General features: G+C 47.3%; 1 protein-coding gene and 1 pseudogene across 1 annotated transcript; both read right to left on the reverse strand.

Moving 5' to 3' along the window:
* Positions 1-521: 521 nt before the first annotated feature.
* Positions 522-5,345, reverse strand: LOC117838365 (protein ETHYLENE-INSENSITIVE 2). Its single transcript, XM_034718370.2, has 9 exons — positions 5,281-5,345; positions 4,720-5,108; positions 4,366-4,452; positions 4,139-4,252; positions 3,831-4,043; positions 3,501-3,716; positions 2,072-2,968; positions 1,525-1,978; positions 522-1,059 (listed from the first exon to the last, which is right to left on the reverse strand). Exons 2-7 carry the CDS (start codon positions 4,969-4,971, stop codon positions 2,072-2,074), a joined length of 1,779 nt encoding a protein of 592 aa, XP_034574261.1. The 5' UTR covers positions 4,972-5,108; positions 5,281-5,345; the 3' UTR covers positions 522-1,059; positions 1,525-1,978.
* Positions 5,346-5,916: 571 nt separating this feature from the next.
* On the reverse strand, positions 5,917-14,172 carry LOC117838366 (protein ETHYLENE-INSENSITIVE 2-like; annotated as a pseudogene).
* Positions 14,173-14,182: the final 10 nt, after the last annotated feature.

Raw genomic sequence — 14,182 nt, forward strand, 5'->3', positions numbered from 1 at the left:
GATCGCGCGCCGGCCCGCCGGATCGCAGGAAGCGGCGGTCCCCGGACCCCGGCTGTCACCCGCGCCAGTTTCCAACTTGGGGTTGGGGGCGATCGATCTGGACGTGCACAGTGCCCACACGGCGCAGGGCTGCAGTTGCAGCAGATGCGACAGCGCAGCGGCGCCAGATCCCGCGGATTTCTGCTGCGAGGGCACGCACGGGCGAAGGGCGGCGCACCCACACAACTGGGCCCTGGGACGGCCTGTAATCGAAGCAGCCGTGCAGCGCGCACGGTGTCCTTGCCCTTGCTTCGCTCCAATTTTCGCACGCCACCTGTGCTTCCCAAGATCTGTGCTGCTCGTTCATCCAACAGGCAAAAAGCACAACGTGGTGGTAGGCACCTTCTTTTTTTTTCTTTGCCAAATCAGTACGCAGGTGGTAGGAACTAGGACGACCTGGAGATGTAATAGATGCTCCAAGCTCAGAGAGATGACTGAGAATGAAATTTCACGCCTGGTACACGTCAGCAACTCCAACCAAGCAGCAAAACGGTCGAACCGGGTACGAACAACCCGACGATCCAACCAACTAGCGGATGGGCACACGTCGTGCAGACTCGGATGTTCTCATGGAAATCTCTTTCCAAGCCTGGCATTGCACAAGCACCAGTATCAAAAAGAAAAAAAAGGCCTGGCATTGGCGCGCTGCACACCAGCACAAGTCGTACGCGCAGAACCATCAAATCCAAATGACGGCAGATTGCATCTGATCTGAGCTCAACTCATGCATGTTTCCTTAACCTGAGCTACATGGTCTTCAAAGGAATCCCGGGCTGAACTCTGTGATGTGCCCGTCCAAACTCCGAAGTGCGCAGGTTGCGGTGAAATTTACACCCCCGCACACATCTCATGCGCCGGATGTTGCACGTCGCCTCCTCCACATCACTGATCGACTACTAGATCACAGCTACTGCGGTGAACGTGCCAGGGATGACCTTTGCATTTGCAACCAGGCTGCAGCTGCTCTCTCAGGAAAAGCACATTTCTTGGGGCCTGAAGAAATACTGGTCCAAGGGTCCCCTACATCAGGAAAAGTAGAAAACCAATGATCAGCAAACTGGAAGCGAAAATGAGCTCAGTTGGAATAGAAGTTTGGGCAGCTGCATGTTCACTAAAGAAAAACTAAACTGCACATAAGTTCTTTTGAATCAAAACAGACTAAATCCAATTTTATTTGAAGGCATATGCATCCGCTTCATGATGTAATAAAGTTCCAAATCGCACTGTCAGTTGATGTATGCTCAAACCTTCAGTAGTTCTAATTATCAGGCATATTTTTTTTAACTGCAATGTGAAACGTAGTTGTTGCAGAAACGTAAACCAAGATTCTTAATTAGAACAAAGTTTCCAGCGTGGATGGTGCATTGGTTGGATTTATTTCTCAGGGTGCACATCTTTTCAGTGCAAAGATTACAGTTAAGAATGCAAGAAGACAGAAAGATTCTTAATTAGCCTGCTGAGAAAGCAAGAAGACAGAAAGATCACCTCAAGTTAAGAATGCAAGCATACTTTCTTAGAAGTTCCGTTTAAGAGAATTATCCTTGGCTGCGCTAATTGATCCCTTTCCAATGATCACCTCACTCTCATTTACTTAATCGCTTTCTACACTGAATGATTGATAGGCCTGAAGGGATTTTTTAATGTTGCTGTTCATACTCCAACTGCACAGAGAGGACTTCTCTCTGAAGCTTATGCTGCAAGAGCCCCACTTATCTGCAAGTTTGAGACTAGAGCCTGGTTGTGGAGTCCACGCATTGTGATTCTTCAAATGCAGCTCAAAGCACATCTGGTTACGAACATGCATGACCAAGTCAGTATACTTAGGAATATGCAGAAGATCTAGGAAGTCGCTGTGCCTGACTGCCTTCTTGCAGCACACGCCCAAACATTGTTGACAGGCTACCACTGACATTACCAGCCAGCATCACCATCTTCTTCCCTACCCAAAGTAAAAGATGGCGACCCATTAGAAGTCAAATTCCAGATTATGTGCCACAACAGAGTCATTGTTCCTCCAAGCATTTGCACTTACCTAAGCATCCTTTTTACTCAAGCTGTTAACAATTAAGTTCTCCGGCGTACTAAGCTCTACGATGGTGGCAGTACAAACTTTAGACATTGGCTGTGTCCAGTCAACCACAGCTGACTTTGTCTCCTCACAGTTTATAGACGGTGAGGGTTGAGCTTCAGGATTAATAATATGAGCAGTTGATTGTATAGAAGTACCAGAATTGCCATCATGCTCAAGAGCTGATTTGGAATGACTGGTATGCTCAAAAGCTGATTTGGAATGCTTCAGAGAAGCAGCTTCGCTCTGACGAGCTTTGTCCAATTTTTCTCTCTGTGAGCGCACAGATGACAACAGTTCCTCAGCTTCAGTACATGCTGATTTTAGTGGATTAACAGCAAGGATCAGTGCAAAGGTAATCGATGCGCAAGAGATCAGGGCTACAGCAGCATAAGGAAGTACAATAGGGCTCCCAGTATTTCCTTTCAGGTCATTTGTCCAAGTGCTATCACCAAAAAGAATTTCCGCCGCGAAAATGATATTTGTAAACAGTGTAAGAAGAAATGCAAGCAAGGCCAATATTTGAACATATAGCGATATTTTGTATCTTCCCATCAATAATCTTGATGACGAAACACGGAAAACAGGGATAACAGATGAAGGAAGAAACATAGCCTGGATAACTGGGCAGATGATGAGCAACTGATATAACCCCTCGGAACCTGCAACCTTCGCATGGTAGATAGTAGTAATCATGGCAAAAACCTTGGGTAGGATATGATGTGCAAACAGAGGCAATTTAACACCAAAGAGATTCTCTGAAATTATGTCACTTCCAATAATACAGGTCATTGAGATGAGGTGGCCAGAAAAGACAAGGATCACTAATAACACAATTGGTGCCACAGGATTTGTAAATATCTGCAGAATAAAAGAAGCCAAATAAAATTCAGAAAGGAGCTTCAATGCAAACTCCAAGGTCAAAAGGGATAACAGTTTTATTGAATATGCACCAACCATTCCTTAAAAAATTGCACCAACCAGTTCATGTAGAAGCTTAAGCTTCAGGTGAGCAATAAGCTCACTCAACACTACCACATGTCTACTAGAGGATCCATGAGGCCTATGACTTCAGCCAAAATGTATAGAATTATCTTTTTCTAAAAATTGTGCTACTTGAACAATTATCTCGACTCGAACAATAACATACTGAAATTCCATGCACTATCAATCCACACAAAAGCACAAGTTGCCGCACAAAGGTAGGTAATGTAATCATACTAGCAGCTACTCAAGATAACTGCAAATTCAAACATGCAAGGTATAGTAGACATACCACAATAACAAACTCATTGTTATTCCTCGTAATTTTGAGAATTTGATTGCTGCTCTACACTAAAAATGCAAGTGAACAAATGACTCGACGAATAAGAAAGAAACTGGAGATGTGAACCTGATTCATTAACTGTATTGCCTCTTGAAAGTGAATGGCCATTGCATTTTTTGATTCATCTGCCGCTGAGCTCAGCAGAACATAGTTCACAAGAAAAATCCCAGAAAAGGAGAAAACTATAGAAAAAAGGTGGTCACGAAATAGGGAGCCAAGGGCAAGAACCGGAAATCTTCTCTGAACCTGTGCGTAGGACATCTCAATTAACACATACGAAGCCTAAGCAGATAAAAGTAAGCAGCGAATGAATCAAAGAAAAAAAAATCAGTTTAAAGTGCACCAAAGTCATCTGGCAATTATAACTAAGAATGGGCAACAGATGCTGGAACATACCTGAACAATTGATGAATGAGTATAGAAACTGTGTACTATTATATTTGTGCCAAGTAGCGCCATCAGTGAGTAAGCACTTTCACCACTCAACTTGGGGAACATAACATTCATATTGACAGGGTTTTTTGGATGACTGACTAGTAAACCAAGCACAAAACAAACAAGTGTAAAGCCAGCTACGTAGGTATTAAACATTCCAGCCATCCTCTTGTCCTAGAATGAGCACAAATACAGAAACCATAATTACATGAAGTCCTAAAGCAGGCCATCTTTCTATGATACAGTTATTTGGGGATTTAAAAATTTACCAGAAGGGAGAGCGTGTATGGTAGCAGATTTACTACAAGACTTGTAAACCATATGACTGTGATAGGATCATCGTATTCGAATACAAGTTTGAACCCAACTACTGTGCCTGCAATCTGACAAATGTCAAACGTTACTTAAATGCTCTGGTAAAGTGTATATCATGAGCACGTAAACATCCAGGATAAAGCAGCATCATAAATGATTTTTCTGAAGTTTGTAGACATACCATGGATACTTCGGAAGTTAACAAGGACAGTCCTGCCTGAACCCCAAGAACAACACATATCGTCTGACTGTACTCCTGGTGGCAAATCTATTTGTTCATGTACAAATGTTACAGACAAGTTATAATCTCTGGAAGACTATGACATTATTCCTTTATTTATTTATTAAAAGTATGTCACTGTAACTACAAAACTCAGGACATATTCAGAAAATTTTGCATCTCAAACTCTAAAAAAATTTCTCAAAGTTTTGCCAATCTCTTGAAAATTAGCAAGAACCAGTAAGACTACCACGCGGTGGCCCTGATGAGAGCTCTACAACTTGCAATAGCAAGAAAAGGGACTAAAAACCGTACCTCTGCAAGGTTCTTCCCGGTGACCATGCCAATACGACTTGAGAGATACTGACATAGAATGGCCGACAAATTGAAAAACAGCATCAGTAGCACAAGATCATACCCAAACCGAGACCCAGATTCCAACGCAATCACCCACTTTCCGAGGTCAAGATACGCCATCGAAATCAGGAGTGTGGGTCCAAGGGTCCGGAAAGAATTATGTGGAGCATTCCCCGCAGCCAGAGAGTCTATAGACCGCACGCCATCCATTGTGCAGAAAACAAGGATGGTCAACAAAAGCCGCTTCTAAAGAAGCAAAAGCTCTCGGTATTATCCTTATCTAAGCTGCACCCATCACAATCCACTACTTTGGTCAACTAGCTTCAGAAAGGAACAGTGCATCATTCCTGCAAATGGCCAACAGCTGTTAGGAGCGAGGGAATAATAGGAGTTTCATTATACGGAAATAGACAAATGGTGAAGGCTTCGTAACCAATAGCCTAATTAGCTAGGCGATCGCAGCCTCGCAGGCTTGGTTGACGGACCCCGAGCGCGAGAAACGGGTGGTGGCTTGCTTACCCGCGGTGATGCGACGACCCGAAGATGGCGGGCGGGCGGGCGGGCGATGATGAGCGCGGGAACCACCAAACGAGGTCGGAGAAGAGGAGGTCGCCTTCTGGCTAGGTTTGGGGCCTGTAGCCTTGTAGACGCCGTGTGTGGCTGCCCTGGACAGCGCGCGATCCATGATGTCCGCGGGCGCGCCGCGCGACGTGTGCAGCGGGGCGACGACGCGTGGCGAGAGGCGAGCTGGGTGGCAGGCATGCAGGAGGGACAGCGGGGCTTGGCAACGGCGGCGTCACGTGGTCCCGCATCCAAGTCGAGCGCAAGCGCGAGGTTGACGGGGACTGGCGGACGGCGGTGACCTGGAGCGCCGCCGCGCCGGGCGAACCTGCTTGTTCGGCCGAGCGGCTCGAGACTCGAGAGCGTGCGCAGGTGCTGGGCTTGTATGCATGGGCTGCAAAGAAGAGATGGGAGAGGGCCAGTGGAGAGAAAGCTGGCCCAGGTGGCCTGAACCACAAAGAGAATCTTTCGGTGATCCCTGATCAGGCACAACACAACTCAGCGACGTGTCACGTGTGGATCCGTAAACGAATTCCTTAGATTCATGCCAGCAGGAGATAGAGCCTCTCCAACTGTCTACCATGCTCTAGTCTCTAACTCTCTATAATAGGAGTAGTATCATATAGCGACATAAGCTCTGCTCAGGAGTTTACAATGCTGGTTCAGCAAATTATTGCATCTCATGTACAACCTCTAGGCCTCTCATTCGTGTAGCAGATGCAGGGACACCTTTAGCCACTGCAAGAACATCCCCATGCAAAATTAAAAAAAAAAAAGGAAGTGGCCAACGGTGAAAAGGCTCTCAGGCCCAGGCGCCCAGGACCTGAGAAACAGCAGGCAGCCTGGAACAGTGCTAGCAAAGCGCGAAAAGATGGTAGCACTGTTAATCTCCTCGACGATGCCTTTTCATTTGAGCTCTTCATTCCGGCATTTTCTGCAGCTGTGTGTTCTACTACGATGGCAGTAAAAACCTCTGCAAGAAGCTCTGTCCAATCAACACCAACTGAGTTTTCACTCCTCGTGGGTTCTGTACGGTGAGGGTGAGCTTCAGGATTAATCATTGTATCAGCAGCATTCAATTGCCCAGAGACCCAATCAGATTCAGCAGTCGAAAGCTCCAATGAACCCTCCAATGATTTCTGATGACCCTCCAATGAACCCCTTGGGACGGTGCCAATGGAAGACCTCTTAAGCTCTCCCTGTGCACAACTTTCCTTTCAGTGAATCCATGGGAACAGCGCCGACACAAGAGCTCTGAACTTCTTCACGTACAAACTTTTCCATATATTTCAGTTTTTCTATAAGTAGTTTCCTATGTTTCCCTCTGTGAGTGCACTGACAGCAACCGAGTCTAAGCTTCATTGCTCGCTGATTTTAGCGGAATAACAGAAAGGAACAGTGTAAATGCAATCGATGCACACGAAATTAGGACTACGACAGAATATGGAAGTACGACGGGGCTTCCAGTGTCTCCTTTCAGGTTGTTTGTCCAAGTGCTATCACCAAACAGAATTTCCGCTGCAAAAATGATATTTGTAAACAGCGCAAGAAGGAACGCAAGGAAGGCCAATATTTCAACATATAGAGAGACTCTGTATCTTCCCATCCATAATCTTGATGAGGAAACACGCAGAATGGGTATAAATGATGACGGAAGAACCATAGCCTGGATAACTGGGCACATAATAAGTGACTGATATATCCCTCCAGGACCAGCAACCTTCGCACAGTAGATACTAAGAATCATAGCAAAACCCTTAGGTAGCAGACGATGTGCTGACAGAGGCAGTTCTATACCAAAGAAGTTCTCTGAAATAACATCACTACTAACAAGGCATGTCAATGAGATGATATGGCTAGAAAAGAGAAGGATCACTAATAACACAATTGGTGCCGCAGGATTTGTAAATATCTGCAGAAGACAAGAATCCACAGAATTCAGGAAGGGGCTTCATGTGGAATCCAAACTTAAAAAATGATGGCTGTTTTTATTAAGGAAGAAGTCCATTTTTTACCATCCAACTTTTGTTTCGGTTTGATTTTGACCATCGAAATGCAAAATCAGAAATATTTGACCATCCAACTATAAAAACCGTTCAAATTTGACCATCGAGTTTTGGTGGGTGGTGGTTTCGCTGCCATGGACGCCACATGGACGCCACGTGGTAGTAGGGCTCACATGTCAGGACCGTCTCTCTCCTCTCTCCTTCTTCTCTCCTCTCCCTCTCTTATCTCTCCTCCGCGCCTCCCCTGCATCGTGAGGAGTACCGGCGCCTCATGGCCGGGGCGGGGTCGCCGCCGCTCGCCGCTGGGGCCCGTCGCTAGCCACGCCGCGGATTTGCAGGACCGAGCAGCGCCCGAGGTCGCGGCCGAGCTCCTCCCGCTCGGAGGCCTGGACCCGGGGACGCAGGCTGCGGTGCCCGAGGTCGCCGCTGAGGTCGTCCCGCGCGGACACCTAAGGCTGCCGCGTCTGCGCCGTGCTCGTAGGCCGCCGCGGCCTGGACTAGCGGGTTGCGAGCGGCGGCGCTCAAGCTCCTCCCGCACGGACCCCCTAGATCTGGATCCGCGCCGGGGCCTAGGCCGTCGCGCCTCCGACGCCCCTCACCGCCACGGCCGGTCGCCCCCGCCTCACGCCGGTCTCCGGTGGCCGTCCCGCGCCGCGCCGGATCCGGTGGACTGAGCCCGTGGCGGAGCTCCTCCTGCTCGACCTCCGACGATGCAGGGGAGGCGCGGGGGAGGGCGACCGGCGGCGGAGAGAGAAGCGAGGGAGAGGAAAGGAGAAAGAGTGAGGAGAGAGAGAGTCTGACATGTGGCCCCCACCGCCATGTGGCGTCCACGCCATCGAAGCCACCCACCAACACAGCCCGATGGCTAAGGGTGCGTTTGGTACCGGGGACGGGACGGGACGATCCCAAATTTGATATTTGATAGTGTTTGGTTTGGAGCTACGAGGGATGAGACGGTCCACAAATGGGAATATCACGATGCGGGATGATCCTGTCCGGCCAAAACGAGTGAACGGGGTCATCCCACTTCGAGGCCGTCTAGCTTCGTCTTTCTCCGTTCGGACCAAACTGGCGCGGGGGCTTCTCCTTCTCCGTCTCCGGCGAGACTCCACAAGCGGCGTGGCATGGGCCCAAGGCCTGCAGGGGCGGGATCTCTAGCGGCGCAGCCTGGGGCCAAGGCTGGCGGGGGTGCGGTCCTCTGGCGGCGCGGCCTGTGGCCAGCAAGGTGAACGGGGCCGGCGGGGTCCTCCGGCAGCCGATGCCCAGGGCCAGCGGGGCGAGCGCCCCCGGCGCCGCGGTCGGTGCCCACGGCCAGCGGCACGGCCTGTGGCCAGCGAGGCGACCGGGGTCGGTGGGGCGAACGGGGCTGACTTGTTCCTCCGGCAGCCGGTGCCCAGGGCCAGCGGGGCGAGCACCCCCGGCGGCGCGACCGGTGCCCACGGCCAGCAGGGACCTCCGGCGGGGGTGAGCAGGGGCGGTGCGGCCTGGGCGGCAGGGATCTCCGGCGGGGGTGGCGCAGCCTGGGGCGGCAGGGACCTCCGGCGGGCGCAGGAACCGGCTGGCCGGCGGCGGATGGGGAGATGGGGCTGGTTGGAGAAGATAAGGGTGAGGAGAAAGAAAAGAAGATAACATGTGGGTCCCACTAAACACATGCAGTCATCCGTCCCTCATTTTTAATCCATCGTACCAAACAAAAAACTGGGATGAATCCATCCCTCTCAACCAAACATCAGACGAGATGATCCCATCCCAAAAAAATAGGAACGGCACCGTCCTATCCCTTCTTATCTTCTTATCTCCAAACCAAACACATGCTAAGGCCCCGTTTGGCACAGCTTTGACTCGTGAAAAAAGAGCTCTCGCTCCTATGGAAAAGCAACTTTTTCTGGCTCTATCTTATTTTGTACGAAAACATTTGGAAAAATGGCTTCTGCTAGCTTTTTAGAATACAAAGAAGATGTCAAATGTCCAAAATACCCTTATATTTTTCTCTCTCTCTTTTCTTTTTCTTTTTTCTCTTCATTTTCCTTTTCTTTTTCTTTCCTTTTTTATTTCTCTTTCCCCCTCTTTTCTTTTCCCCTCCTCTCTCCTCATCCTATCCCGACCGCCCCTCCTCTCTCCTTATCCGATCCCAGCCGGCCCCTCCTCTCTCCTCCCTCCTCCCTCCCAGACTCTCCCTCCCGGCGGTCATGCCCCCACGCTGTGGCCCCGCGCGAGCGCGTGCACCTGGCGGGCGGGGTGTAGGCGAGGCGCGGCACAGGAGGCGGTGGGGCGCGGCGCAGGGAGGTGACCGTCGGCGCGCGTGCGCCGGGGAGGAGAGCAGCCGGGGAGAAGGATGGAAAATCACGTACGTGGATGGGGAGAAGCCGGCGAAGCCATTTTTTGCTGCTCATCCCGTCCAGTTGTTTTGGCCAGCGGCTTTTGTGCGGTTCAAGGCTCACAGGTTGAAGCTGTTTTCATTTGAGACGTTTGGTACAGCTTGTGCAAAACCTGCTGCAAGAGCCAGTGGGAGAGCCATGCCAAAGGGGGGTTAAATTGGAACGGTTTTGATAGTTGGGTGGTCAAAGATTTCTGTTTTTGCGATTCGACGGTCAAAACCAAACCGAGATGATACGATAGTTGGATGGTTAAAAATAGACTTCTCCCTTTTATTAAACATGATGCTCATACAGAAGCTTAAGTTCTTGAAGAACAGTGATCAATATGCTCATAATTCAATGACACCACTTATTTCTGTTCTCCATAAGATCCAGGAGATGAGCTAAAAAAGTATTACAATTATCTTTTTATTGAAATTGTGCAGGCCAGGTCAAGAATACCATATCACAATTCAATGCACCGATGACCAATGGAAAACGCGAAAGCTTAAGTTTTGGGGGGAAGGTAGACACTGTATTCATATTTCAACAAATTTCATACAGTTGCAAATCCAAACATGCGAGTTATAGGAGAAATTCTAGATACCTAACTTTTGTTTTTTTTTAACACTGCTCAAACATTAATATGTGTCAGAAAGTGAACAAAGGTATAATAAGAAGAAACTTGAGAGAAACCTGGTGCATTAGCTCCATAGCATCTTGAAAGTTCATGACCATTGTGGCACTGGATTCATCTGCTGCTGAACTCAGGAGAATATAATTCACAAGAAAAATCCCCGTGAATATAAATAATATAGTGAAAAGGTGGTCGTGAAACAGGGAACCAAGGGTAACAACCGAAGATCTCTGAACCTGCACATACGATATGTGAATCAACACACAACAAACCATAGAAGATCAAATAATCAGTGAACGAACCAAGAATAATGTGATTTGGTCTGTCAAAGAGAAGAGGGTACAAAGTAAATTGCAATCACTTGATGTGTTTTGTTAATTATGATATCTTAAAACACTAACAACCTTAACTACCATTTATTTTCTGGATCCATTGTACTGCTTTTGTTAATCAACGCAGTATGATTTCTTGATGAAGATCAATTTATAAAGTAATCGATCATACAACAACAATGCAGAAGACTTGTTCATACTATGAGAACTCTGGCAACACGAACGAACAAAAAATATGCTGCGAATAGGCTGCTTTAGACATGAAAGCAGCAGCATGACCAAACACCAACAATCCTTTCTCTCAAGGAAAAAAAAAACACCAACAATCCTTTCTCTCAAGGAAAAAAAAACACCAACAATCCTGTTCCTCATCATGATAAAGCATTTTCTTACTATGTATTCATTACATTCAGCACTCTTGTGGTAAAACATGAAACATCACTTTCATTGTAAATGACACATTCAGGATTGATAGGACACAAACTTTTAATGCAAGATAGGTTTCACAAAACTAAGTGCACCAAATCTACGTGTCATCTGAAAACTGTATGCAAGCCTTAGTAACAGATGTTGAAACTTACCTGAACAAATGATGAATGAGTATAGAAGTTGTGAGCTATTATATTTGCGCCAAGAAGTGCCATCAGTGAATAAGCACTTTCACCACTGAGCTTGGGAAACATCACATTCATATTGACAGGGGTTTGGGGATGACTCAATAATAAACCAAGGACAAAACACAGAAGTGTAAAGCCAGCTATGCAGGCATTAAACATGCCAGCCACCCTCTTATCCTAGAATGAGCACGAGCAGGAAACCAGAATCACAGAAGGTCATAAACTTAGAGCAGGTCATCTTATTATGATGCAGTTATTTTGGGATTTACAGATTTACCAGACGGGAGAGTGTGTATGGTAGCAGATTAACTACAACACTTGCAAAACATATTCCTGTGATAAGATCATCACGTTCAAAACACAAGGTTGAACCCCACTCCCACGCCTGCAATCTAAAATAGACAGACGTTAAGTGTTTAAAAGATTAGAGCCATTGACATGCTCCAGTAAGCATTGCTAGAGAAGGAAAAATCTATAGTTTATAGACATACCATGGTTAGCTCAGAGGTTAACAAGGATAGCCATGCCTGAAGACCAAGAACAACACATATCACCTGACTGTACTCCTGGTGGCAAATCTATTTGGTCATGTAAAATTAAAGTAGAAAGTAAGTTAAGATATCCAGAAGCCTATCCAGAAAACATCTTAAGGAAATATAGAATAAAAGGAGTATTTTCTAGATAGAATTTTCCCAAAGCTACAAAGGCTGCTGTCAGATATGAATATCTAACACTTTTTCCTTTTGTATTAAAAGAAAACTGAGAGATTTTAAATAAAACATGTGATCTGTATTCTGTACTGTCATTGTATATATAAAAATTAGGGTTATTGTGAGAAACTTCTGCAGTTTCCGGAGTCCTCCAACCAACCCTGAAGTAAATTTCACAAATAACAATACAGGCACGCAGCAAATAGTAACTATTTCAGTCATATCATGTTCTGTTCAGAAACGTTTTTTTGGGGTGCGGCTCAAGACCAAGACTTTGTATTTATTAAACAGAACTGATACACACATTCTGAAGGGATGAACAGGGGATCCAAAACTTTGTAATTGAAGGCATCCTTGTCTACTCCAAGATAATTGATAGGTACACAGGTGAGAGATTGCCAAATTATCATCATTACTTACATAAGTACTTACAACTCTCGAGGTAATAATGCTAAACTCAATTATACCAGCTAGAACCGGTGAGATATCAGGTGGTGGTTGTGGTGACTGGTGACTGGTATGAGTTCCACAGATTTTAACAGTAAGAAAGTGCTCAGTAAGTCTGTACCTGTGCAAGATTTTTCCCGGTGACCATGCCGATACAAGTTGACAGATATTGACATAAAATGGCTGAGAGATTGAACAGCAGCACCAGTAGCACAAGATCGTACCCAAAACGAGATCCAGCATCCACCGCGACCAACCACTTTCCAAGGTCAATATATGCCATCGAGATCAGAAGTGTTGGTCCAAGGGTTCGGAAAAGATTACGCTGAGCACCCCCAGCGGCCAGAGATTGTATACTCTGCACAGCATTCATGTTGTGGAAACAATGATGATGAGCAAAAGCTCAGTATGGGGGCACACCACTGAGCCTAGGCAGGAGGCAACTTATCAAACTCCAGCCCTCTGCTCTCTGTCTTTATGATCCAAGCAGTCGACTACCACACTCTTCAGAGATGATGACCATCCACAGCTAGCACTGTAAAAACCAGGGCATGCCGTTCCTGATCTAAGCTCCATCCATCACAATCGACATTCCACAATCTTTAGCTTCACAAAAAATGAACACCACTGAATTCTTGCAAACGGTTGGGACTACTAGGGATTTGAGGATAATATATACTTATGGAAATGGTGAGCAGAAGCACTGCAGAGGTAACCATGAACTAGTACAGGGAGTGTCTTACCTTAACACCGAGCCACCTGCAACGGGATCAAAGCACCATATAAGCCAGCAAGTTGTCGGACCAAGAATCCTCTTTCCAATTAAGTGCAGGAATAGCCAAAAAGAACTCAGACACGCTCAAAAAAAGAACAACTAGGTGTAGCTCCGTGCCTGCGAAGAACCAAATCCGTATGACTTACTCCAGATGTTTTTTCTTCTTCTTATACAGTGATAGAAGAACTGAAGAAGACAACTGAAGCCTGCCCTCATCTTATTAGCTCTGTACGGCGCCGAGGTGGAGGCCGCCACCGCCAGGCCGGGCGGATGGCGGCGAGCAGTAGGCCATTGTGTCCCCTAGACCATCACTGAAACTAAAGGCATGGCCGCCACGTATCGGGGCTTACCGCTTACAGAGATGGAGACATGACACCATGGCGCCGGAACAGGGATGCGGCGTTGTTCCGGAACGGCGGAACCCTCCACGCCGGAACCGCTCGCCCCAAGGTCGCGTGGCGGCTTACCCATGGCATCTCACAAGGGGACGGAGCGACGGGCCTCGGCGACATATGGTCTGCATCTGAACTGAAATCCCTGAACCTGAACTACCGGACATTCAGGAACCAGGCAAAATGATCCCGGGAAGTCTCAGCCGCAACCTTGCCGTTATTGTAAACAAAAACACAGCATTCCTACAATTTTTTTTAGAGCAGCAGCATTCCTACAATTTCACATGGTACGGCACCGAAGGCCAAAAAAGTGAGCTGGAGACTTGGAGTTACACTGAACTGTACATTTTTACAACAGGTCTGCTTCAGGAAACAACAACTCATGACGTACATCGGACAACCCTCGGCCGCTTGTTGGGAACATCAAATGCAAAAACTGGGACGGACCAGAGGCCAAAAAAGGTGCAAAGGAAAATCTTGCAACCCATGACACTAGAAGCAGCAAAATAGCACACGGCCTGACAGCCTGTAGTGGCTAGTCGGCCTGCAAAACCAGCATGCAAGAATATGGCCTCCCCCCCCCCCCC

This window comes from Setaria viridis, chromosome 9 (genome assembly GCF_005286985.2).
Source record: "Setaria viridis chromosome 9, Setaria_viridis_v4.0, whole genome shotgun sequence".
Classification (NCBI taxonomy): domain Eukaryota; kingdom Viridiplantae; phylum Streptophyta; class Magnoliopsida; order Poales; family Poaceae; genus Setaria; species Setaria viridis.

Coding starts and splice junctions, on each gene's coding strand:
- LOC117838365 (XM_034718370.2), bottom strand. CDS start 4,971: ATGGATGGCGTGCGGTCTATAGACTCTCTGGCTGCGGGGAATGCTCCA. Junction 4,253..4,365: donor TAACTTCCGAAGTATCCATG/GTATGTCTACAA, acceptor GACATTTGTCAG/ATTGCAGGCACAGTAGTTGG. Junction 4,044..4,138: donor CATACACGCTCTCCCTTCTG/GTAAATTTTTAA, acceptor TGCTCATTCTAG/GACAAGAGGATGGCTGGAAT.